This window comes from Arvicanthis niloticus, chromosome 15 (assembly GCF_011762505.2).
Source record: "Arvicanthis niloticus isolate mArvNil1 chromosome 15, mArvNil1.pat.X, whole genome shotgun sequence".
Classification (NCBI taxonomy): Eukaryota; Metazoa; Chordata; class Mammalia; order Rodentia; family Muridae; genus Arvicanthis; species Arvicanthis niloticus.
The window spans coordinates 52375801-52403619 of NC_047672.1; the positions used below are offsets into that span (position 1 = coordinate 52375801).

Sequence of the window (27819 nt, forward strand, 5' to 3'; positions counted from 1 at the left end):
AACACAAACTAAAAAGAGTTAAACATTCTCTCTCCCCCCTAAATTAAATATTGGGTATTGTAAATACATCCTTTATTTGACAAAAGTGGCCCATAGTAATAAATTAAAATGCAAGTCTATGTGAAATCCCACTGAGTCCCATTATTCTAAAAACATTTCCCAGCATCTGAATTGCTTCTCTGTTCTTGGCAATGGCTCACATATGTGCATGTTGTCACCGAGTCTTGGCAGGATAGAGGACCAATTCACACAGAGATGCATTAGGAATCTGGGGCTTCCATCAGCAGATGCGGACTGGACAAGGAACTCCATTTTGAGCAGTCCAGACAAGAAGGGCCAGTGAAGGATGCAGGCTTAGGGAAAACGATATTAAGAATTCATGATTCTAAAGTAGACTGGATACCCACCTCTTCATAGTAGATTCCAAATTTGGAGGACACAGGAAATGAGCGTGAATCTGTGAGGGGTTCAGGGGTGTTTATAATCAACATGCATTGTCATGAAATTCTCAAAGAATTTTGAAAAAAATGTGTTAACATTACTAAAGAATGGAATATGAGCTCAAATTATGAATAGTTAATGCCCGAAACATGTGAGGTTTGAAGGTTAGGGAGCTTGACCTATGGTTTCTGAAAAGGTCAAGTTCAGGACCCAGGAAATTTGATGAGGTAACTTCTCAAGGCAGTTCCTTGAAGCAGGCCTGTGTGAAAGCTGAGCTCAGTCCAGGCTGCTCACTACTTGAAATAACTGCTTTCTTTTTTCCACTTGCTGTTTTCTGGGGCTGCATTCCACCTCCCCGGAGTGCACATATACATCTCTGCAGCCCTGAAGGTAAACACCAAACCCTGGACATTCATGACTGGCATCAGCATCAATACATTCTGTGTTTTTAGTAGTGCAGACCGGAGGAACTCCCGCCCTACCAAAAGCTCCAATGAGCTGATTCTGAGATTAGAAAGAAGTTACCAACAAACTTCAAAGTCGTACAGCAAGCTTTAAAGTTACCGGGAGCTATTAAGAGAGACATGTGTTTGAGGGTGAATATAAAATGGTGGAGGAATGAAAATTTAAAGGTAGGAGGGAAGGAGATGTGATAGCAACTTGAGTCCTGTCCTTTCTAGAGCCTTCTCGATGGTTTTTATATTCTCATAATACTTACTGGTAAATGTCACTGTTTCTCTGGTTGTTTAACGGCCATCAATGAGACACGAGAGAGGAATATGACAAGCATTAGTTGGCCAATCCTTTACAAGACCATTATCTAGGGGTAGGTATAAAGCCTCTAAAATTTCCACTGATATCGCTGTGAGTATGGTATCTAAGAATTACTAAACCATGGCATTTGCTGATCTAAGTAATGGTGCTTATGTTTTTTGGAGACATCATAGTTACAGCTTAATTTCATCTTGAATCCAGAAAAGGAGAGACATTAACCAAATGTTAATCATTGCCTCGACTTCTCTTTTCTTATTGAAATTCAACCTGCCCCCGCTGGCTCCATCATGGAGTAGACTCATCAGAGTGTCACTTCCTGAATAGTTGTGAAGACTGATGCTCCACAGTGGATTCAATTTAGTTTTTGATATCCCCAAACCAGAAAAGAGTGAGACCACTGCATGGACAACTGTAAATTACTTTCATACTCCTCTCAAATAACAGCAAGGGTTTCATTCGCATAAACAAAGGAAGAGAAGTTCAGTAAAGTTTTGTTAGGATATATGTGTGTGTAAGTCAGTCTAATGGGTCAATTATTTTCTAAAATATTTCATCGAAGTCTAACATAATATAGGAGGCCCAACAACAGGCCATTTTTTCATCCCTGCTGCCTCTGCCATTTGTCAGCTCCACGACTTTATGAGGTCATTTAATTCCCCGTGACTTAGACTCCTAATCTGTGACTGTACTTCACAGGGCTATTCGGAGAGATGCATGGAGTGATCTATCTCTCTAAGTTACTTTTCATGTATTTTAAAGGAAAACATTCTAATTACCAGCCATCATAGTGTGTGTCACTACCAAATCGAATACATTGCAGGCTGCATGGAAAGAAAAATGAAGGACTTGTCTAGATAGGTGATCCATGATTCAATCACTGTAAAGTTTGAGGTAAACCACAGAATCAGGAATGGCAGTGAAGGGAAGGGGGGCAGTAAGGGAAGCCCCCAGACAGCCACACACTTACACAGGTGGCACGGCCTTTTATAACCCAGGGAGAATTTTATAACTTGAGATATTTTTGTTATTGCTGCTGCTGCTGGTTTTTCCTTGAAAATATGGCTGACTTGATGTAGGAAAAAGACGTTTATGGCTGCACAGACATGGTCTCTGCCATTAAATAGCACCTGGGGAAAAGTCTCCAGAGACAGTGACCCTTTTATATCTGGTTTTAGCAGATGTAAAATCAGAAATGGGCTCTGAGAGTCACACTGGCTTTGAATTTCACCAAGCTACATAGGTTTGGGTATGTCCTATGTCCTCTGAAGCCTCAATCTCCTTATCTATCAAATGTAGTAAGCTGACGTTCATGGGTTTATTAAGATAAAGAGTGAAATTACTTGCTGCATAATAAACTTCATAAATGTCCATCATTATTCATAATAATAATTTTATTATAAATTCCAGCAAAGATTTGCTGATGGCAGGAAAAGGTGCACATAGGAGTAGCTGGTAATTCTTTTTTGCTTTAGAAAAGTAAAATTTTTAGTGCATGCTTACTATCACCATCATAAGAACTCGCTTGTTTTTAGAGGAGTCAAAACGAAACCATGCTACAAGGTTATGATAGCTAAAACCTTCACTGGATCATTCATCCACAGGAACAAGGTCTGTAGTCAGACTTAAACTTAGCCATTCCAGGGAGATAGAGATGTCTCCCCTCTAGAGTCCCTTTTGTGGGAAATGAAAAGGGAAGGCCATTTAAACTGTGCTTTTCTTGAGGGAGGGGAGGCTGATAATTATAAAGCTTAGGCTGGGGGATTACCAAGTTGGTGAAGTGGTTACCAAAAGAAACTCCAGACTTGATTGTTCTGTTCCTTGTCTCCTAGTACAAGGGCTCCCTCTGCAGGCTCTAACATCCTCCAGTGTAACATGGCTAGCTAAATCCATTATTAGAGAATGCTACTCTACCTGACAATAAGCCTACTTACTAAAAAAAAAAAATACCATAGGCAAACACACTTGTTCTTAGGTACCAATTCTATGTTGTGGCAGAAGCCATGATGTTGAGTGGCAGCATGAGAGTCATACACGTTCCTCTTTCTTCCATGCCCCAGTCCTCATGGTTTACCAGGGACTCACGTCCTGGCCCATGGGGTAAGAGACATGACATGTTTATAATATATATTCTTCGTCCACAGGGTGAGATGCCATCTCTTTATATTTGTACTTTATCAAGTTATTGATGTGTTGTTTATAGAAAACATGTGTACATGCTTTTAATATGATCAGTAGTAGTTGAGAAGACATTTTTAACACAACACAGGGAAAATACCATGTGTCAAATAGTGACATGTTGATTTTTTTTCTTCAAACAACGAGATTTAAAAAATACCCATGCCTTTGTTTCTATCCCCTTTTAAGATTTGTATGACATTTTGTACAGACCAAGAATGTATGAGACATATGCAGATTTTCCCATAACACTCCTTATTTACTCGTGTACCTCTCTCCTTTGGGCATTTAAAATTATTACCTAGATTATTTTCTTCCTACAACACTACACCAATACTGACTCATGGTCACTGGTGAGATTCTTATTGGATGTTGTTCATGAATTTAAGAGGATGTTATTGAGGCCATTTGTTGTGAACATTATTAAGCATATAAGAAATCCTCTTGCCTGGGCTTTCACATTCTCATTACATTTCATCAGTTATCAGGATGCAGTCTGTCTTGTTTCATCTGTATTCCACACTTCTCTCTCCACTGACTTTTTCTAAAACAATCCCCAGACATCATCCACATAAAGATTTGATATTTATCTCTCAAATAAAAAAATTTCTTTTCAGAGCATAACTGCAGAACCACTATAAAAACTAAACATATCAACAATTTCTGACGATAGCAAGTATCTAGTGCTGAAATCTTCCAGTTTGCCTCATGAATTTTTAATAGTTGTTCTGTTCAAATAAGTTGGGTCTGAGTGATGCACACACATTGTGTTTGATTGAGGTATCTCTCGTATCTGTTGAAATCAGTTTGGTTCCCCTTCCTTGCATTCATGTTTTTCTTCATGAGTATACTATTTGTACTTGAGGCTTTCACTGATGCTATCCCCTGCCCTCATGTAGGGGCTTCACTGTGTTTCTCTTCCTGCTTTATAAATGGGTAGATCTAGCTACTCATTCAGAGCCACGTTCAGTTGTTTTTCAAGCCACATTAGTCACAGGTCAGGTGTTGTGTTCCACAGAGGAGGCAGATGGTACCAAGCTACATCATATCTAATCTGTCCACTATATTCTGGGAGGACAGATTTGATCAGCAACCCAGGAAAGAAAGGAAGCCATCATATCTGTGTGACAATATATTTAGTGATGCCAAGTAGAACCTATTTAGCTATGTTTACTGGTACTCTCTTTTGCTGAAAGGCATTAACCCTGACAGATAATAGCCCTGTCTCTCTTAAGAAGTGGGAGAGAGATAGATCAGTCAGATGTAGCAGGAGGCCCTCATATAACACAGACCTTTCTTTATGGGCACAGAGGCTTCCAAGAAAGGAGAGATCATAGAAATGTGTCTGACACAGGGTGTTCATGTTCTCGGCTTGAAGTTCTTTATGTGAGATTGAACCTTAACGCTGGGAAGAACTTGAAGTCACTCAGAGCTGACAGTCAGTAGGAGGGAGGTGTTCCAGAAGCAATTAGTGCCTGGAGCTTCAAAGGCATACAAGTACTAGATGCAGCTATGTTGGTTGGACTTTTTTCTGAGGAGACTTGAACAAATGTCTACTCATCCCCAGTGGAGTACCATGACAGAAATAAAGAAATGACTCCACTCAAATGCAGTGTGGACACCAATGAGTTTAATAGGATCAAACTTACAGAAGCATGAATGAAGAGTTATTTTCAGGAGCTTGGCCAACTTGTAGATGGCTATACCACTGGAGAAACAAATACCTTTCTCTTCACAGCCATATCTATAAGTCCTTGGGTAAGGTGACAAGAATTGAGCCAGTGAAAGAGTGAGCTGTAAAGATACCCAGATTGTTTTAATTATATTAGCATTTTAGAAAAACAAAGATCTTGGGACATACAGGTCCAAAGCCTGATTCTGAATCTTCTTTTAAAAAGATAATTTAAAGCAAACACACACACACACACACACACACACACACACACACACACACACACACACACACACACAGTGTTTTGTCTACATGTATGCTTGTGTGCCATATGTTCGCCTGGTGCTTCCAGAGGCCAGATGAGGGTGTCAGATGCCCTGGAACAGAAGTTACAGACAGGTATGAGCTGCTATATTGATACTGGCAACTAAGAAAGACCACCTAGTGACCTAACTGCTGAACCATCTCTCTAGCCCCTCCATTTGGGTACACAATCCAGTGATATTTTACCAGTTTACCAAGTAGTACATCTGTCTTCACAAATCAGTTTTAGAACATTTCCTTACCGCTATAGGATCCCCATGCTTATTTTTAATCAATTCATGTCCTTAGTCCTGGCCTCAGGCAACTACTAGTCTATTTCTATTTCTATAGATATATTTTCTTCTGGACATTCCATCAATGGAATCCTACAGTATGCCAGTGTCTGTCAAGAAGAGCAGTGTTTTTGAAGTGCATCCACATTATAGCATGAATCCATAGTTTGTTTCTTGAAGGACTTTGTCTATTCCTCCTCCAGACAATGGACATTGGGCTCTTGTTGGTTTGGAGCTATTATGAATAATTCTGCTGAGGAGTTTCTTGAGCAGGACTTTGGCTGCTATGTGTTCTTACTTTTATCAGATCTATGCTTGGCAATGAAATCACCAGGTCAGGAGGTAAACATATGTTGGGTTTTAAAAGAAACTGCTGAGCTGTTTGCCCAAGGGGCTGTAATAGCTCTTCAGGGTTACTGCTTTTCCAGTGTGCTAAGCCCAACCTCTTCTTCGTGGCTGTGCAGACTTGGAAAGCTTTCGTTTCCTCTTTAATTAAAGCAGGTGTGTAGTGAGCTGACCTTTACCGAGCGTGTACCCTGTGGGATGCCTTATGAATCCCTCTCTCACTTCATTCCCTGTCTCTATGAAGTGTAGATATTAATTTCCACCTCTCTGGTGAGTTTACTGAAGTTTAGAAACATCAGGTAAACAAGTCAGCATGGTAATTAGAGGATTGTCGTGGGTATTAAGTGATGTAGACCCTCAACAATCCTAACAGTAACCTGGCGTAATCCTAATATATACTAACATTAAATTGAAGGCCGAAGAGGGTTTTTATTTGTGTTTTTAACCCTGCCATCTCAGAAAGGTCTAACTCCAGGGCTCGACCTGCCTCAAAGTGTCACACCTTAGAGAAACAGAAAACTCCCTGTGCTCACAATCACCCTGTGGCCCAGGTATCAGAGTCAACCCCCAAGTCACACAGTACAGTTTTAGATGCTGCAATAGCAGGACCAGGTCATTTAGGATGTGGACATAGCTCTATTGGCCACATTTTATCTTTATATTTCTGTTCCTCCTTTGTTTAAAAACACAGTAATTGCTTTTTTCAAACTTTACAGAAGCAAGCTCTGACAGAAGCACACATGAATGCTACCAGGAAGTTAATTAACTGGATTGATTTGAAATGGAACCTTTATCAGGAAAGAGTGCATTAGTGCCAAGAAGAAAGTAAAAAGGGTGCATAATGTCCAAGTGGCAAAATGACTCAGGTGAAAGGGACTCAGTGAATATCTTAGTAAAATGTAAGGAATTTGAAATTTTGTATCTATTCTTTGAAAATGTATATTCAACATGAAGAGTTATATACTATAAGACTTTTTCTAAATTGGTAACTTGCCATTTACTATGTCTTTTCAGGGAGAACCAGGGGTCAGAGGCCCTCCAGGTCCCTCTGGGCCTCGGGGCATAGGAACCCAAGGACCAAAGGTGAGTCCTCAGGTCTCTGATGTGAGTGACTACCAGGTACCAGTTGAGACATTCCTAACTGGAAAACCCTGAACAAAAAAAGGTTCCAAATTTAGAAACTTTTAGTCACAGCATGGCTACAAGTGGGACTTCCAGTGACAGTCAAATCCTGGTGCATTCGGGCTTTCATAGAACGTGCGTGTGAAATATAAATGCATTTCATTTGAATATGTATCCTGTCTCCAGAGGAAGTCATTATATACAAACAACTATTCCAAAATGTATAAAATTTCAATTCTGAAACACTTGTCATCCCAAGTATGTCTGAGATGGGACAGCCAAGTTTTAGCACCATACCAGTAAACAGCTACTTCTTATGAAACCTGCATTTGTTGTTGACTTAGTTTTTCCTGGATTATTGATGAAATCTTTTTTTTCACATCATGTGAGGTGCAGTATCTTTAAAACATTTGGTTCCCTTGGGAAATCACAAAGTCAGCTTCTCTCAACATCACTGCAAAGTGTTCAAAATATTTCCAGGTTTCTCGGGTGCTGTGCTATTTTGTCACAAAGCAGATCATAGCTGGACATGGTGGTATATAATTCCATTCCCAGAACTTGGAAAGCAGAGGGAGAAATACTACAAATTCAAGGCCCACCTGTGCTACATAATGGGTTTGAGTCTAGCCTGAATTACATATAGATGCCCTACCTTGAAAGAAAGAACACATCTCCGTTTGGTCAGAGGAGGTTTCAGTGGCCTTTTAACGGGTCACTGAATAATGAATGTTCTGTATGTCTTTGGCCACTCTGTCAGACCATGGTGTAAAGGTCAAGCTTCATTGTGTCCATACAAGGTGACAGGGGTTTCTTTCGGTGTCCTTCACATCTATTTCTATGTATATATCACTTACTTGTCTCCTCTAGCTTGGTATTTACAAATTCTTGAATTCTTCTGACCCAGTGTTTCTCACTGAGGTGATTTTGTCCTCCTTCCAAAGCCCCTAGTGCGGGCACTTCAACAATCTCACAACTAGAGATATTTTGGGTTGTTTCAACAGAAGATGATAGTGACATTTACTGAGTTCAGATGTGCTGTTAAAAGTGTTCCAGCTGAGCTGGATGGCTTTGTCTTCATCACTCAGTAGTGCTGAGTTGGAGATGCTGTTCTAATTATTCATTCGCATAGCCAAGAAATATATTTTTATTTGTTCAAAAAAAAAAAAAAAGGAAGGAAGTTTAAGTCATGTTTGTGGGAGAGAAGGTGCCAATGAGCCACACACTACAAATTCAGGTTCTTAAATAGGTCTAGGCACATCCAAAATTCATGCAAATTTATTAGAGAAGAGGGAGAAAAGACTTCTCGAGCCAAGAGATTTTCGGAGGACCCCAGCCTCACCTGGATTCTTAGTTTAATCCTTTTCCCTTCCTTGAATTCATCTGGCAGCAGACTAGTTTTGAAAATCATGGGTCACTGTATGTAGATGGAGATCGTTTTAAGAGGACAGTAGTCACTGTCAGTGGGAAGTTGTGGGTGACTACACAGATGAAGATCTCTGTAAGATGACAGTAGACACTATCAGTGGGAAGTTGTATCCACTTTTCTTCTCCACGCTCATCTTTATTTTTAGCTTTAGAATACTTTTGTGATGAGAAAATATCCTTAAAATTTGAGAAAAATAAATCTTTCTCATAATGGCAAGAAAAAATATTCCTGACTTATTTAGTAACTTAATTCCCTATCTTATTTTTATGTATGTATGTATGTATGTATGTATGTATGTATGTATTATATGAGTACACTGCTGCTGTATTCATACACACCAGAAGAGGGCATCAGATCCTATTACAGATGGTTGTGAGCCACCATGTGGTTGCTAGGAACTGAACTCAGGACCTCTAGAAGAGAAGTCAGTCCTCTTAATCACTGATCCATCTCTCTAGCCCCCTTAATTCCCTATCTTCAAAGCATGTTCTGTTCAGGGTTTGATTTGGGATCTCTTGGGATAGGCAAAGGTTCACTACTTGATCATGGAACGTCTGAGAGCTTTAATACAGTCATGACAAAACTTCAGTTGGCTGCACATTTGAAGGTTACAACACTTGGTGATGTCCTAAAACCTTAGCTTTGTGTGGATACTGATGCTTGTATGGTGTAACAGTTGCCTAATCTCATATTCTTCAGCACATACTCTCATCACTAAATTCCACATGGTTGCGTGAATGTGCATGGAGGTCTCCACTGGGCAGAACATACTGTTTTCTGATCTTACTGCACCTCAGAAGTCTTTCCTCAGTAAGCGGAGACACACAGGGAAATGCTGACCCTATTGTTTCATGTTTTCTCTTATTAGGCAGGGAGGATCTGGAAGGAGTGGAGGGTGGGAGTATAATCAGAATATATTGTATGATTTGGGAATTCATACAAAATGGGAAGAATTCTAGCACTGACTTGTTCATGTTTATGTGCGTTCAATACTGTGTACCATTGTTTTGTAGCAAACTCTATATAAAAAACATAAATATACTGACTTTTGTCACAAGGAAGAAAATTATTGCATCATTTTTCATCACTGTATCTTGACACTATGTACATGGGTACATGTATATTTATATACACACATACACACGTGTGCTGGTGTGTGTGTGCGCGCGTGTGTGTGTGTGTGCGCGTGTGTGTGTGTGTGTGTGTGTGTGTGTGTAGAGAGAGACAGACCAGAGGACTACTTCAGATGTCATTCCTTAGAAGCTTCTTAACTTGCTTTAGTGACAGGTTCTCTTATTGGCTTTAACCCACCAATTTTTACCAGTTGTTGAGCACTGGGAATGGTCCGCCTCTGCCTCTGCCTCTCTCTCTGCCCCTCTCTCTGCCCCTCTCTCTGCCCCTCTCTCTGCCCCTCTCTCTGCCCCTCTCTCTGCCCCTCTCTCTGCCCCTCTCTCTGCCCCTCTCTCTGCCCCTCTCTCTCTGCCCCTCTCTCTCTGCCTCTCTCTCTGCCTCTCTCTCTCTGCCTCTCTCTCTCTGCCTCTCTCTCTCTGCCTCTCTCTCTCTGCCTCTCTCTCTCTGCCTCTCTCTCTCTGCCTCTCTCTCTGCCTCTCTCTCTCTGCCTCTCTCTCTCTGCCTCTCTCTCTCTGCCTCTCTCTCTCTGCCTCTCTCTCTCTGCCTCTCTCTCTCTGCCTCTCTCTCTCTGCCTCTCTCTCTCTGCCTCTCTCTCTCTGCCTCTCTCTCTCTGCCTCTCTCTCTCTGCCTCTCTCTCTCTGCCTCTCTCTCTCTGCCTCTCTCTCTCTGCCTCTCTCTCTCTGCCTCTCTCTCTCTGCCTCTCTCTCTCTCTGCCTCTCTCTCTCTGCCTCTCTCTCTCTGCCTCTCTCTCTCTGCCTCTCTCTCTCTGCCTCTCTCTCTCTGCCTCTCTCTCTCTGCCTCTCTCTCTCTGCCTCTCTCTCTCTGCCTCTCTCTCTCTGCCTCTCTCTCTGCCTCTCTCTCTGCCTCTCTCTCTGCCTCTCTCTCTGCCTCTCTCTCTGCCTCTCTGCCTCTCTGCCTCTCTGCCTCTCTGCCTCTCTGCCTCTCTGCCTCTCTGCCTCTCTGCCTCTGCCTCCTCAGTTCTGATATTACAAGTACCACACCCTGCTTTTTCATGTGGGTGCTGGGGACCAAGCTCAAGTCCTCATGTGTGTATTGCCAGCAGCTCTTCCACTGACTCCAACAGGATTCCCAGTGAAATGGCGCCATATTAAAGGGGGAGCAGCATGTTCAAACTTGAACAGAATCTGGCATTAGTGATCTCTGGACTTAGCAGAGTCCTTGGCAGGCTAGGGTAGGAACATCTAGCTTTGCCAAGCAGAAGTCCCCGGCCTCTCCTTCCGCTTCCTTCGCGCTGCTCTTCTTGGCCTCCTTACCTGTACTTGGGTTACATGTAAAAGTTGGTTTGTAACACTTCAAATGGCCTAAGAATGTTTAGAACTAACACAGCTGTAAAGGAAATGGAACTGTGCTGTGGCAAGAGGATCCTCATGAGTGTACGAAGAAGCTAAGAGAGGTGATATCTCCGTTTTTTCCCTACACTGTCCATACTTTTTTGGCAATTTCTCTTTCTCTTTTCACAGGGTGATACTGGGCAAAAGGGCCTGCCAGGCCCTCCTGGGCCCCCTGGCTATGGATCACAAGGAATTAAAGTAAGTGAATATGATTGTACTGGAATCATCTCTCAAGTCAGTAGGGTAATGAAGAGGAGAACTTCATTACAAAATATAGATTCAGTGAGAGTGTCACAGTTAAAATTGCATCTGGGATTTAGAGACAACTTCCAGAAGTGCGGAAATGGTATGAGTACAGTCTTTTCATAAACATTGTCCATTACATACATTGCTTAGTAAAGCATTGAATGGTCCAGTGGTTTGATGATCTCTGGGGTGTGGGCTGAACAGAGAAGAGACTGTGTGCCTATCAATCAGTATGTTCTCTATCTCCCTTGCAGCTTTTTCACCCTTTTACATGAGGGCTCTTCTTGCAGCTTTAGAGATAGGAAATGGGGATGCAGAATGTTAAAGTGGGGCCCCTGGTGGGATGTGAGGACACAGAGAGTGGGGCCTGGCTGTTGGATGGGCAGGAGTTGATAGTCCTAGCTTGCAGGGCAAGCATTAGGAGTCTCTGGTCTAATATTGGTACCTTGGCATGGAGTATTAAAATTAAAACTCTAACATAGGGCTTGAGAACTTGCAGAGCTTGTGGTTCTCCCAAGCAGCCAGAGTGAACATTACTGCTTTTGGCCTCAGGCCTTTGTTACTGGAATTCATAGCCAGCTGCTTTCTACTTTGTTTTTGATCATGAGTGACAAGTAAGGAAGAACTCAAAGTTTCTTTTTATCTAAGTAGAAAAGCTTTAATAACTACATACTAACTACTATGGAATTTTAAACAATTTTCTTTTCTACTTCTAATACGTTGGGTTATTTTGTAAACGGTGCCACCTCACCTATCGATTGTTCTTCCTGTAATAAATCAGTATATATTTATTACCCTGTGAAAGAGTAACTGATAATCCGGATAACTGAATTTTGTCCTAAATTTAAATGTAAAACAAACTCTCTTTCAAAATAGTACAACATAGTAAGTAGGAGATAGAAGGCACCTAAGATAATTATTTTAGACTTAAACCACATAGTTTCATGCAGAGGGAGCTAATTCTAGAGTAAAAGTCATTGAACTGCTGTTAAATCTTCTAGTACAAACACAATATCTAAAGTTTACATGACAGCGGTTCAACTGCCAGGCTGAGTTGCTAAGCAAAGACAAGCTAGCATACCACTGATAACACATGAGCACAGGAAAATAGAGTGGAACTCTGCTTATTCAGAAATGGCATCTCTCTGCTACTCCATCTTTAAATTCTACATTTGAATGGTGGCAGTGTTCTATGGAAGTTTTTGTAAGATTTTTTTTTTTTTTTTTTAAGTAGCATGGGGCTGGAGAGATGGCTCAACAGTTAAGAGCAGTAGGAATTTTTTCAGAGGACCCAGACTTGATTTTCAGCATCCACATATAATGGCTTATTACTGTCTGTAACTCCAATTCCAAGCAATCCAACTAACCTCTGTGAGCACTATATACACATGGTCCATAGACATGCAGGTGGAGAGCAACCATATATATAAAATAAAAATGATTTAAAGACGAGGAAAAGATAAGACATAAATAATATGAGACCCTGGTCTTGTCGCCCATATGAGCTCAGTTGACATGTGCTGTAAGCCCATTTCCTTCATTTCTAAGTCTGGTGTCAGTTTTCCTTCTTTGATTATCTGAGATTTACTTCCTTTATTCATCCTGAAGCACCTTGGGTTGCATCTAATTAATCTTCTCACAAACCATGACTCATCTGGCTCTGGGCCCTGTCTTATGCCCTGCAGGTCATGCCGTGTTCACATGTACCCTAAGTGATAGTAGGTCACAGTATCTGACATGACATGGATCAAACCCAACCCCAAAGTGCCACATTCCATATTAAATCCTATGGGCAACAAGATAAGATGATCTCCCTCCACTTGGCACTGTGACCTGATGCTGGTTGCTAGGCTGACACACAAAGCTGCCTTAGACACGTTGGTTTGCCTCGCTTCTAGTGAGCAGCAGGGCACTCCTTCCTCATTTTCCTGGCCCACGGTGAGACTGTTTCCACAGACATCAAAGATGGAGTTGGAATTTTAAGACTACATAATAAGTAAAATCTTAGTTTTATAACCTGTAGGTTTATCTCTTTTAAAAACCTTTTTTAATAAGGGTATTTAAGTGTTTTAACCTCCCTTTTAGTCTTCCACACACCAGAGATAGTGGAAAGGAAAGGTTAATAGAACAAAGGAGGACGTGGGCCTGTTTAGAAATAGTTTTTTGGAGCAAATCTTATCTGCATTGTCAGGATATCAGAAGTTTAGTTTACAGGAATCAGTAGCAGCAGCTCAGTACAAACACAGTTTACAAACCAGCAATGGCAGTTCCATCCAGAGGAAGCCTCAAGGCTCCGCTTAACGGCCTGAGTCTGTGAAAGCGGCAAGAAGCTGCCAGTACACCACCAGACTTTTTTGGGTGGCATTTTTCTCTATAAAGTCATGACAAATGATGTCCACCAAAGAGTGGCAAGCTGAATCCATACCATACAGCATCATTCACTGTCTGTTGGGGTATATTATACCCTTTGCAAACATCACATGGTTTTGCAAGCATCAACTGCAGTAAAACATCACCTGCCCCCTTTCCAGGCTGCTTCGAGAAAAACACCACGTGTCTGTTCTCAGCAATACATCCTCCCATGTGTCTGCTTCAGTGAAAATATCCTCTTATAGGTCATTTTTCAGAAAACATCATATGACACAACTGAGTCTCCATAGAAACCAGAAATTTCCACTCCATGACCGTTTCTTGACATACTCCTCTCACTTTTCTAAAGAATGTTGGGTCCGTGACACTTGAACTTTTTGTTATACACCTAAAGGCCTTGATGGAGACCTTGGCCAACACTGTTACTTGAGCTGCCTGCTGCCTTCCTGTAACTTCTCATCCATGGGAAGCTAGGACCAAGGCTGTGATCGCTGAAGGTCTGCTTCAATCTCACTGTGATGCTCAAATGTTGGCTCATTAGTCTCGTAGCCTGTGTAATGCGGTGACGAGATGCTCCCATTTGGAGTTCCAAGCAAGGAGCAGGCAGAGGTGGCTCTCTGAAGCTCTCCATTCTATTCAGGAGTTGGCCTTTTTGTTGACTCTGTCGCACGCACGGTCCTGGCAAGTCTTTATGTAAATGTGATACCTGGAAATGCTTCCTGATTTTTAAGCATTTCTGAGCTAGGCTTGCATACTAAGTTCTGCCATGACTTTATCTACATGTTTATTTGTTCCCATCAGCCACTGCCAGCTTCAGCTCTTTATTTAGACGTGGGCAGGACTGATCCAGCCCAGCTGACGGACTTCCCATGTACTGTCATTGGGCTGGGTTTCAGGCCTGGCAAGTTTATTATCAGTGTTGATACATTACTTCAGGGACGTGCTGGACAATTCAGTGATTGCTGCCTGGCAGAGGCCCCAGTGTCTGTAGAGATGACCAATAGTAATTATTAAAGTACTCACACTGTCCCCAGACTAACTGACACCCTCTCAGCCATCTAGGGCCTGTAAATGAAGGGGGTGGATACTCAGACAACTTGAGCAATGGAATAAAAAACTTTGAATTTGCCTTTCCTGCTTTCTGAATACTGCATATATGCTTTAATTTCCTTAGTTTAATAATAATGTGGATGGCATTGTCCCAGTGTTGTTTAGGTAGTCATTTCTATGAGAAACTGTTTCACAGTAGACTTCCTGGTGTTTAGCTTTTAAAAATCGTTCTGCCCCATCTTTGAAGTGTTCCCCGAGCCACAGATGAGAGAATTGTGCTGTAGATGTACACACTGGCACTGAAACCCCATGATTCATTGATTTCCACATTGTATCTGGTGGCTTTTCTGTGATAGTCTCCATTTGCCATAAAGAAAGGTTTCATGGAAGCATGAAGTGCGGTGGCTATACTCCCCATTAGGTATAAGATTTAGAATGTAGTTGGGATTTATGCTGATCTAGCAAAGTGACAGTGATAGATTCTCTTCGAAAATCCCTTACCTCACTGACCCTAGGAAGTTGGCTAGGTTTCTAGTACTAGGCATAATTTCCCTCCTGTTGAGGAGGCTTTAAGTCTAATTACACAGCTTCTGGTTATCATTAACATGTGAGTGTCACTTACTGTACCCTTACAGATATCTTGCCATGCTGGCCATTGTTGTGGTCATGAGCATCACATTTAGGTAGCACTGTTAACTGCTTACCTCCCTTGGCAGCTTGCACAGTATCTTGTGTCTGGTACATACCTGTCTGGTATAGAATCATAGCACTGAGGAGACTAAGGCAGGTTAATTGTTTGAGGACAGCTTCAGTGAACTAATTAAGTCTCATCATATGCAAACCAGGTGAAGTCTCAGTGTTGCCATCACTCAGTATTTGGGGATTATACCTACCAAAACATAACCAGCAAGGGGAGAAGGGCCTAAGAGTTAATCCTGGTAATCAACGTTCAGATAGATACCTCATTTTCCTGGTGAAGGCACTTCCACATCTTCATACTTGTAATTATTTTCTAAACCAAATAGAAGAATGGTCACTTGGACTCTAAGCCAAACCCCAAAATTCCAACTGTGTAGTGTTTTCTCAGATTGCTAACATCATGGGCTGAATTTGGTGTTCGGTGGGATTGGCTTTGGACCATTTGTGGTTTTCATTTGCTAGCGCACACTTGCATGTCTTTTTGGGTCAAATCCTTTTTATTCTGTCCAGCTATTAAAAAAATAGAATGACTCTGCTTTGCATCTTCTCTTCTTTCCCTCTCCTCCCTCCATTCTTCTCCCTTTCTTCCTTTCTAAATCTGAGATAATATTAGTTTTTTTTCTCTCAACTCTCTTTTCTTTTCCTTCCCTTCCTTTTCCTTTTCTCTTTTTAAAAATTTTATATAGTCTTATATAAAATATACATTGGGACCTTGAGCTCCCAATGTAGCCAAGAATGACCTTGAACTTTGAATCCTTCAGTCTCCACTTCCCAAGTGCTCTAAGTACAGACCTGAAGCACCAGGCCCCACAGAGTTTCCTTTTGCAGTGGCCAGTTCTTCAGATCAGAGCTGGGATGAAAGCTTTGAGCTCTCACCTTCATGGCACCTGAATCATTACTCCTAGCTCATTGTTATTGTCTGTATACTGTTAACAAGTAAGTGGCAATGGTCAGTGACTATCACCAATTTGCTTACCTACTATTGTCAATCCTACCAGTCAAGAATAATAACATTACCATAATTTAAAGCCAAATTTGAAGCAAACTTTAATTAAATACTGGCCAGGAGGATGGATCTCTGGCAGGTCCATCTTTGGGTTTCCAAAAAAATGGCCATGAATCACATTTTGCAGGGACTTAAAAAGGCAAAATCCAAAATTCACTGAATTAGCCATCAGGTTCAATCAGGGGCAAGCATACATCCTGACATATTTTCTGCTTACATACCTCCCACCTACATCCAATCAGGAGTAAATGTATATCCTGATATATTTCCTGCCCAGGTACCTCCCACCCACATGTGATCAAGCACGTCTGGTGCAGATGAGTCAAACAAACGCGTTTAGGGGAGTGAAAACTGAACCAATAATCTCCAGCATTTGATTTTGTTCCTCAAACTACTCTTCACACTACAAAGAGCTTAAAGAAAAAATCAACCCTCAAAGCATTTTTTTTGTCAAGGCTAATATTTACCCTACTTCAGTGTTTCCCAACAGAATTTCCCAATTCAAAAAATGCAAAATAACTTGGTTTGGTCATGGAGACTATACAATGTGTATGTTAATGCCAAAGGTTTTTTTTTTTTTTTTTTTTTTTTTAAGATGAAATAATATCACAAGCTAGAAAATTATGTAGAATATTTAATTTGAGCCAGTATGTATTAAAAAAAAAACCCACCACACTATAATAGTGTATACTTTATAATGGCAGTTAACTAAAGGAACTACTCTTTCCTCATCCCTCCTCTCACCTTGATCTTTCTATCCACCCACTCATGTCTGTTTAATGTGTCAAGAAATCATGCTATATGTTTATATCTTTCATTGTTGTAACAGATAGCATCCATACAAACCCAAGTGTAGTAGCGTCGTGGATACATTTCTTTTAGTTGCTGTAACTGTCTTTATAGCCCATGAATTTTACTATTAAAAATTTATAACAAGCATTTACCTTTCTCCTATCATGAATGCCTGATAGTTATTTATTAGTGTATACCATTGCCTCTCCTTTTAGCAAGGTAAGAGGTACTTTACCACTTAGAGATTGGAGCTCCTACTGAGAGGTGGAGCCATATTATGCCCTTCAAGTTCCATGTTCCTTTTTGTTCAAATGTTGCTGCTCTAAGGGTCAGGAAACTAATGTATTCCCGAGGTCACTCAGGGCTGCTCTTCTGAACACTTCCCTGGACCACTCAAAATTTAATTTGCATCTTGATGTTAACACTTGACACTTGAAGATGTGAGACACATGCAGATACATTCTTTCCCTGGTAATCCAACACTAGAAGAGACAAGAGTATAAAAAGCAGTTGTTCTTCCCAAGTGCAGTGAGTGACCTTTGAGAGAAGCTAGATTTATGAGAAATTACAGCAGGATCCATCTGGTGCTTGGGGCTGCCTTGGGTGAGCTGACCTTGAACAAGGCCTACTCACACATTGAGAGTCTTATAAGCATGCTCTAGGTTGGCTTGCTGAAGACTGTACTCGGCCGTACTACAAACTTCTCTGACCAATGGATGAGTAGCCCACAATCTAGGCTAACGTTCATTGTTCTTGCAGATATCTTAAGATTAGAATAGTTGGCCTTTCTATATATGGTTTCTCATTTGAAATATAAATAAATATAGGAGAGAGGAAATAAGTCCCAGGTCAAAGTCATTAGAAACTCTAGAAAAGGAATGCTTATAACTTTTATTGAGAACTCTTGGCTCAAGCTGGCAGACCAGAAAGATAACCCCAGAATAATCTTTCCTTCATCTTGTGAACAGTTTTCTTGCATTAATGATGTTAGGGTGGGAACATTATGTAGGAACCAAAGTCTCCATACTCTAGGCAAGCTGAGCAGTCCCAGGCATTGCAATAGGGAAAAGAGAGGCACTAGAACCTACCTTTGAGAGTTGGAGCAGGGACAAGGAGGAAAAAGAAAAATAAGGGGGTGGGGGGAGATAACTTTTGACAATCACAATTTTCACTTTACTAGTCTGGAAATCACACAATATTTCCTTCTCCTCTTTCAATTTACTTTTGATCAAAATATTGACATCCATCTTATGACACTCTAAAGGCACTTTTTACCAACTTTGTAGTTTTAACAGCAAGGGAGAAGGCTGTAATCCCTACCCTATTCTGATACTGTTGTTTTATATTTTACTCAATTTTAACTCCTCAGGACAAGATGTTATTTCTTTAAAAAGTACTCTCAGTGTTTATTTAGATTGATCCACACATTTATTATTTTCCCTAGTCCATTTTATATCTCAGAACTGGGTCTGCTCTCCTTCCACTTCAAGTACAACCCAGAGTTTCCTTTCAAAAACAGGTCCATCAGAACAACTCTTCACTCATCTTACTTGAATATGCCTTTCTTCTGTAATCTTCTTAAAATATATCCTCCATGTGTAGATTCTAGGTAGCCCTTTCTCCCAGTGCAAAGAATTGTCTCTGACATTCAATATTTATTATTATCCTGGAGAAGTTACCCATCAGTCTGTTTCTTTTATGGTAATTTGTCCTTTTCTCTATGTTTTTCGGGAGCCTTTTTTCTTTTTTTAATTTGGTGTTTAGCTGTAGATTGTATATTTAGATGTAGATTTAATAGAATTCTTGATTTTTAGACTAATATTTTTATTATTTCTGGAGACTTTCTTGCAAATGGCTTTTGACATACTTTCAGTCCCATCTTTCTTCCCCTGGGCTCCCTTTACTCATTTCTCTGGAACTTCAGTTGGTTGAACCTGCACATACCTCTTTGACTTTCCATGTTTTTCTGTCTCACCTTTCTGAGTCATAGTATACTATGAGTGATATTTTTCTAGTCTGCTTTCCAGTTCCCTGGAAAATCTTTTGTGTAAAATCTGTTTAGGGAAAGAATTTATTCTATACTACTTCCTCACTTAAAATACTTCCGTTTTCAGGCTAGAATGTTTCTCAAAAGACAAAGTAAACAATGCTAACAACTGGAAGCTGTTCCCAGTGGATCCTGTTTCCTATGTGCATTTCTGTGTCTGCAGCCAGCAGGATGAGGGCATCGTTTCTCATCCTGGTTCTGAAAACAAACTCACCCCTTCTCTTGAGTCTTTGCTCTGTTGTGCCTTCTGCCTTGGCATATGACATGACAAACTCCTTGTCTTCATACAAGCCTTAGCTGAAGAATGATCTCCATAGCAACACCATCCCTGACCACACACTCCTCTCTTTACAGAATTCAGGGTCATTCTATTATCCTGCTTTGTTGTTTTTATGATGGTATCATCCTATGAAAATATTTATTTGTTTCATTTGATTTATAGCCTGTCTTCTTCTAGTAAAAGGAAATCTATGAGAGCAAAGTTTGTATTCCTTTGATCTGTGCTTACAGTCCCTAGTACCTAAAATAGTGTTCAGTATGTAGTTGGTCAATATTGATGAATAAATGGAGAAACGAATACTTAAATAAATATGTAAAAGTTACACGCAAAGTGTTAATATTTCCCTTGTAACTATGCTATTTGACCCACAAAATGAGTCACTCATATATACTGTAATTCAACAGTTACTGAATTCTGTCATTAGGGTGCTCTAAACTTGTGAAATATTTTTTTTCTGTATTCTGGTGTTTAGTTCTGTAATTACTTTGCTCTTCTGGGTAGATACACTTGCCCTACTGATAGATTTTTTTTTTTTTTTTTTGGAAGAAAGATTTAGCTTTCTTGAATGTTTAGTCGTGGTCACAGAATCTATGATCACAGTGCAGTAGGATCACAGTGAATGTAGTAAAAAAAAGAAATGTCCTTGTTTGCTGGGAATAAACCTGAGGGTATTGGATCTGTATGTGTGGTGTTGTTCTGTTCAATGATCAGGGTATACATTCAATAAATTCTTGATTGACTCTACTCATAAAGATTCCTGCGACCAAAATTTTACATACCATTGATAGATTACAGAACAGTTAGTTGCCTGTCACTAGATCTTTCAATACTGCTAATCTTAACTCTTTTCAGGGTCACCCAAGGCTAGTTAATTAGAAGGAAATGAGACACTGAGGGATGACTTCTTAGGTTTTTCACAACTTTGTGGTTGTTGAGGGAAGTTTAGGCCTTGGGAAGGGGCAAACTCCTATTTGTAGAGCTGACATTTAAAGAACAGTGCTTACACATCCATTACAGTCCTCTGCATTGGCACAGCTAGGAGCTTTCATAATGCTGCTTTGGCTTATGAAGCTATGCCTTCAGTGCAGAAAATATGTCTTTCATCTATTGGAATACTAGTCTCTATTCAAAGCTCCCCAACTGGCTTCTGTTGATTTTGAAAAATGGATTTAATTGAGATAATAGTTCCCGTTCTGATTTTATACTAGTTTTACAAAGAAATTAGTCTTCCTCAGTCTCCCCATCTGTCTTCCCTTCCTAAATTACCTTAGTGGGGTGGTTTTATAATGTCAGCATTATACTTGCTGTGCTTTTCTGGTATGTATATACTTAGATGATAACGTACATGCACTCTTCACCAGAGTGATAAGACCAGCTGTGTTAAAATGCTTTTCAAAGTAGAATTGGCTTCCATTTTTCATATCAAAAATCAGCTTATGTATAAACTATAATGTCAACTCATTCCTGCTTAAAATAAAGGATGCTGACCCCACTGGCTAATTCTGGCTAGCTGCTCAAAGCTCTTTTCCAGCAGTGCATTCAGTAAATGGTTTTAAATATACGTAACATTCCAGGTTCCACTTTAGGTTCTTGATGCATCCTAACAAAAGTAGTAAAGATTCAGGACCTTATGGGAATTGCATCTTGTTGGTAATAAATACAATAAATAAGGATGTTAGAGAAGATGTTTGAAGATGAAAACTCCTATGACAAGAAAAGAGAGAGGCGGACAAGGAGGAGTGGAAGAGTGGGAAGACATGTTAAGCAGATGGATCTGGCAATGGTCATCCCAGGATGAAGGATGAGTTCTGCCGTTTTCATAGGTAGGAGGATGCTTGGAGTGTGTGAAGCCAAGCAGAAGGGCTGGAAATGTCATTTAGGAAGTAACCTCAGTAGGATGGGGAAGGACATGTAGCCACTCAGGCTTGTGCGAGACCCTTGGCTTTCCCGAACAGTGAAGCTGGGAACCACTGGCTGTGTTTTGAACAAATTTATGATACTGTCTGACTTTCTCTTACAAAGAACTGTGATCCTCAGCTGAAGATAGACTGTCACAGGGCCAGGTGACTGCAGCAGGGACACTAGTAAAGGAACCCAGGAAATGGCAAAGAGTACTTGAAGATCTATCAGATATAACTCCTTAGGAAAGGATCTCTATGTAACGCCCTACACCTAAAAGCTGAAACATGCAACAGAGAACACTGTATTATGAGAGACTTGGTGCTAGAATCACAAATCAGATTGCATATCTACCTCTGGGTTTTCTTCTATTGAGCTTCACTGGACTAAATTTCTATCTGGACTGTAAGACAAAACAAAGCTCCTATTCTGAATATGTATTTTAATATGTAGCTGCTAAGAACAATACTGGACTCTGTTACTTTTTTGTCTCTGATCAATTTATGATCATCGAATACTGAGATATTGTCAGTGAAATCACCAGATGTAGGGCATAGTTAACAAGCATTCCACTTGCAATGAAGATGTATTTATCTTCTTTTGGTCATCAACAAACCCTCTGCAATGCATTTCATATTTTCAATGAAAGAGACCAGCTTCAAAAATCAACAAGGCTGGAAATCAGTATGGAGGTTCCTCAGAAAATTGGACTTAGCATTACCTGAGGACCCAGCTATACCACTCCTGGGCCTATACCCAGAAGATGCTCCAACATATAACAAGGACATATATGCTCCACTATGTTCATAACAGCCTTATTTATGATAGCCAGAAGCTGGAAAGAACCCAGATGTCCTTCAACAGAGGAATGGATACAAAAAAATGTGGTACATCTATACAATAGAGTATTACTCAGCTATTAAAAACAATAAATTTGAGAAATTCTTAGGTAAATGGATGGAACTAGAAAATATTATCCTCAGTGAGGTAACCCAGTCACAAAAGAACACACATGTTATTCACTCACTGATAATTGGATATTAGCCCAGAAGCTCAAAATACCCAAGATTCAACTCACAGACCACATGAAGCTCATGAAGAAGGAAGACCAAGTGTGGGTGCTTCGTTCATTCTTAGAAGGAGTAACAAAATACTCAAGGGAGCAAATATGGAGACAAATTGTGGGATAGAAACTGAAGGAGGGGCCATCTGGAGACCATTCCACCTGGGTATCCATCCCATGTGCAGTCACCAAAGGTAGATGCTGATGTGGATGTCAGGAAGTGCATGCTGACAGGAGCCTGATATAGCTGTCTCCTTAGAGGTCTGCCAGAGTCTGACATATTCAGAGGCAGATGCTCACAGCTAATCATTGAACTGATCAAGGGATTCCCAATGGAGGGGTTAGAAGACTGAAGGAGCTGAAAAGGTTTGTGGCCCTATGAGGAGAGCAACAATACCAACCAACCAGAGCTCCCAGGGTCTAAACCACCAGCCTGGGAGCACATAGGGAGGGACCCATGGCTCCAGCTGTATATGTAGGGGAGGATGGTCTTGTCAGGCATAGGTGGGAAAGGAGATCCTTAGTCCCATGAAGGCTGGATGCCCATGGACCATGTTGGGGAATTCGAGGATGGGAAGGTGGGAGTCAGGGCATAGGTGGGGGTACATCCTCATAGAAGCAGGAGGAGGGGGAATGAAATAGAGTGTTCCTGGAAGGGGGGCGGGGAATGGGATAAAAAGATAACATCTGAAATGTAAATAAAATATCCAATAAAAAAATCAGCAAGGCACATATCTGACCTGGGTATCCACTGAGTCTTCCTGATTCCTCATCTCTCCAGGATCTAATCATACTACACGTGCTTAAGTTCCCTGTGAGATCCTGGCCCCAGTTTTGTGAGTAAGCTGATCCCTTTTGATGGGGAGATTACCCTTAGCACCCTATGTTACCTGGTCAACTCTCATTCATTATCAGGACTCAGGGTAGATAGTACCTTTTTTGGAAGCCTCTGTCTCCGTAAGCCTGCATTTTGCTTGGATTTCCATAGTACTTCAGAAAATCCTAGCACAGGACTTCCCATGTTCTAAATTTTTGTTTTATCCCTAATCACAAAATGCTGAGATAGCAGATGCCTTTGTCTTACTGTTAGATCTAGAACATCTACTATATACCTGTATACTGTATACACAGCACTTTTTTATTATAAAAAGACCAAGTCCTTCTTACAGCTTTCTGCAGTATCTTTAATTCTGTCCATCTTTCAGAGCAAATATTAATCAGCCTATTATGTGCTAGGTACTGGTTGGTCTAAATGCTTGAGACAGAAATGTCTATGACACATAAAACCTATTTTTTATAATTTTTATTGCATATTTTATTTACATTTCAGATGTCATCCCCTTACCCCATTTCCCCTCCATAGAAAACCCCTATCCCATGCCCCCTTCTCCTTTTTCCTTTTGTACAATTTTTTAAATATTAACCAAAGGCTTTATAAGTTTGGTAATGCTCAATATCAATCAGAAATGTAACCTAATACCCAACCTAGATATATCAACTATCTTTGACTGGCGGAGACATGTGAACATCTGCTTCCATGTCTGTCCTCCCTCTCTCTTTCTTTCTCTCATTACCTAGCAGATCAAAACATAGAGTGGGGGCAGTGAAATTCCTCAGGGGGTAAGAGTGCTTGCCACTAAAATTGCTAACCTCAGTTGAGCCCAGGACTTGAGTGACAGAAGGAGAGAAGTGACTTCCATGAGTTGTTCTCTGATATCCACCTCTCTCTCTCTCTCTCTCTCTCTCTCTCTCTCTCTCTCTCACATATACTAAATAAATAAAAACTATATATATATTTAGAAAAAATATTTCTCTTCATATATGTGTGTATATGTATATACTTCACATATATACATATATATGAAGAATATATTTCTTATATAACTTATAAGAATATACACATATATATGAAGAGAAAAAGAAACCTGACTAATTGAAATAAATTTGTTGATCCTTGATCTTATGAAGATGCCAAACATGGCAACATCATTTGTCATTTGACATGATACTTATTTAATACCTATTTAACATGATACTTCTTTAATACCCATTGATTGGACACAACATTTATTTAATACCCATTGACATGATACTTATTTAATAATACCTAGTAGAGTTGCTTCTAGCATTTTCACCTCATGGTGAAAATTACAAGTACAAATGGTCTAATTCTCTAAACTTCAGTTAAAAGTGTTTTTCTTTGACTATGAGATTTCTGCTACACACATGCTTTCCCATGCTAATAGAGTGATGGGCTATGTTTATTTCAAAGGTTAGTATGTAAAGTAGGACTGTGAATTAGAAATACCGAGCTCATGTTCTAAAGGGAGTCTATTCCTTCTGAGTCAGAGCACGTGTTTATAATTTATAATTTCTCATTGCAAATGGGGCCAGCATTTCTGGCAGCTTCATTAAGAGGAAACAATATTAAAGTATTTCACAGATGAGATTGTGTACTGGAACTAACCTTAATCATGTCAGCCACTGTGCAAAATAAATGGTTTCCCAAAGTAACCAGGTAGAGTAATGGTAACTCAATCAATTTTTCTTTTTTTTTAGACAAGGTTTCACTTTATAGCCTGGGAGCCTTGGCTGGCCTACAACGTGCTGAAGCTCAGACTCACAGAGATCCACCTATCTTTGCTTCTTGAGTGCTGGGATTAAGGTGTATATTACCATGAGATTGGTAGATTTTAAAAGCAAGAATCATAGGAAAGAGACTCTCATTGGAAGAATTTAATATTTCGTCAAAATGCTCCCCATTGTAGCAATGTTTATTATAATTTTCCTTGAGTTCCTAGTCCTTCATACCTCAATGCTTGTAGGTTTGTAAGTAGAAACCCAGGCAGCAGGCAGGAGGAATTGGAGGGGTCCTTAGGTTACAAATTTAGGAACAGACTCCATGGCTGGCACATTTAATGAAGATCAGTGACAGTTTGATTAGTTCTCAGCAAGCCTTGATAAGAGCTTCGAGCATCTTAGGGCAGGGTCAGAGTAAGGTGCTACCAGGTGGCTGGGGTCTGGACTGGATGTGGGCTCAGTACAGAGAAAGGAGTCAAGGAACATTAAGATCGAGAGCCTGGATAAGTGACAGGATGGAGTTGCCATCTTCTGTGGTTGAGGGACAATGAAGAGAGAGTGGGCATGGGTGAGACAGCAGAACTTAGAGGCTTACCTCTTGATTTATAAAGACAAGCCTCCCCTGGAGCTCCTCATGAAGAATTGGGAATAGGAATATTAGTTTCAGGGGGCAGAGATCAGGATATGCAGGTTTTATCTCACAACATAGGTGGATTTAAATTCTTGTGCTAGATGAGTCATACAAGTGTGTATAGAGAAGCGAAGAAACCCTAGGTTTGGAACCAGCACCCTGGAGTATTTGGAGAGCTCTATGTGGAAGAAGATCCAGTGAGGTGGAGAGAAAACCACCCAGGAACCAAGTGAAGATGTGTTTTAAGCTTCTTGGTATCAGTGCTGCTATTTCGATTAGCACTGAAGCATCATCAGGAGAACTGCCAGGCAGTGTTCACATTCCTATGGGGGTGGGGGAGGGGCAGTGCTAATCAATGAATCTGGACCCAGGGATTATAGATAATATTTGGATTACCTTTTTTCCTGGGTGAGATTGTTTTTAAAATGTTTAAAACTTGAAAGTGGTAAGAGAGGAAGGAAAGACAGAATATACAGGCAACATTTGAAAAATAGAACACAGACCTGGTGTAGCAGGAAGTTATGTGTGTGATTAAGGAAGGTATTTTTTAGGGACAAGAGACAACAAAGTGTGTTATGTAGTGATGGGAATAGCCTGGGGAACTGAAGTTTGATGCTGAAGAGACAGGAGTCACTCCACATGTCTTGATCTTATCCTGCCCTCACCCACCCAACATGAGAGTCATTTCTACAACATTATTCAGGGCACTCTACAGTCTGCCTGGGCATTCCTGGGAATGGACGCTTTCTACCTTATTGTATGTTTGCTAATGGCTTTATAACAACCAAGAAGATTTCTGTCTTAACTAGGGTTTCCATTGCTGCAATAAACACTACGATCAAAAAGCAAGTTGGGGAGGAAAGAGTTTATTTGGCTTACACTTCTACAGCACCGTTCATCACTGAAGGAAGTTGGGACAGGAACTCAAGCAGGACAGGAACCCGGAGGCAGGAGCTGATGCAGAGGCCATGGAGGGGCACTGCTTACTGGCTTGCTCATCATGCTTGCTCAGCCTGCTTTCTTAAAGAATGATACCCACACAGGGAATGGCACTGCACACAATGGGATGGGTCTTCCCCATTGACCACTAACTGAGAAAATGCCTTACAGCTGGACCTCATGAAGGTATTTTGTCAACTGAGGCTCCTACCTATCTGATGACTCTAACTTGTATGTCAAGTTGACACACAAAACAAGCTAGTACCCTGTCTTTATTTATTTATTTATTTATTTAGAGACAGGGTTTCTCTGTGTAGCCCTGGCTGTCCTGGAACTCACTCTGTAGACCAGGCTGGCCTCGAACGCAGAAATCCATGTGCCTCTGCCTCTCAAGTGCTCGGATTAAAGGCGTGCACCACCACTGCCTGGCTCCCTGTCTTACTTTAAATAAGGAAACAAAACATACTTACTTCATACCATTCAGCTTTGTAAAATTCCCCTTCATGTCCTGCCTCATGGAGGGTATCATTGCTCACAGTGTGCTCACAGCCTCTTTTCCTTTCCTTTAACTAGATGTGCATACTCCCATGTAGGTGGATGGAGTCTCTTAATGTCATTCTGTCCTGGGCTTCCAACTTGATTTTCTCCTCTCAATGTAACCCTCCCAGTCAATGTATACTTTATAGTAGTCTACTGTATAGAGATGGATGTAACATTTTACATATCCCGCCCACCTTAAACAGTGTTAGAGAGAACTTCTCATGTTTTCTCAGTCTTATGTGAAGACTTCCATTCCACCCTGTATATTTGTAAAGTATATTGTGAGAGCTGCACTGTCTGTCCTCACCTGGGAAGGCACTCTGCCTGCTGTGGATTTTTCTGTTGCTGTTAAATCTTTGATGTGGTTTTCTACTTCACTTTATAGTGTAGGCTTATAAAATTTTGGGGAAAATGTAATGTCATCATCTATATATTTGTTGCTTTTACTGTTAAACTTTCACATAAGTTCATGGTTTACCCTGGAAGCAAGCACAATGCAGCAAAAATCTCAAGTTAATAAATGAATTTTCTTTAAGGATTTGTTTAATAATTTGTGACTCTATGGATTTTTTTCATGGTTCCGTGTTTTGCTTGGCTCAGATGCTGTCCATTCATCTAGGTTAGCAAATCAGTTGTCACTGAG

The 27819-nt window shown here is 40.6% G+C and overlaps 1 protein-coding gene across 2 annotated transcripts in view; it reads left to right on the forward strand.

The window, feature by feature from the left end:
• The window catches only part of Col28a1 (collagen type XXVIII alpha 1 chain), a 153405-nt gene that overhangs the window by 84927 nt on the left and 40659 nt on the right, over nucleotides 1-27819 (forward strand). For both annotated transcript variants that reach the window (XM_076913703.1, XM_076913704.1), the window contains exons 26-27: nucleotides 7018-7086; nucleotides 11164-11232. In XM_076913703.1, coding sequence (XP_076769818.1) covers nucleotides 7018-7086; nucleotides 11164-11232 — 138 coding nt within the window. The remainder of the gene's footprint in view (nucleotides 1-7017; nucleotides 7087-11163; nucleotides 11233-27819) is intronic.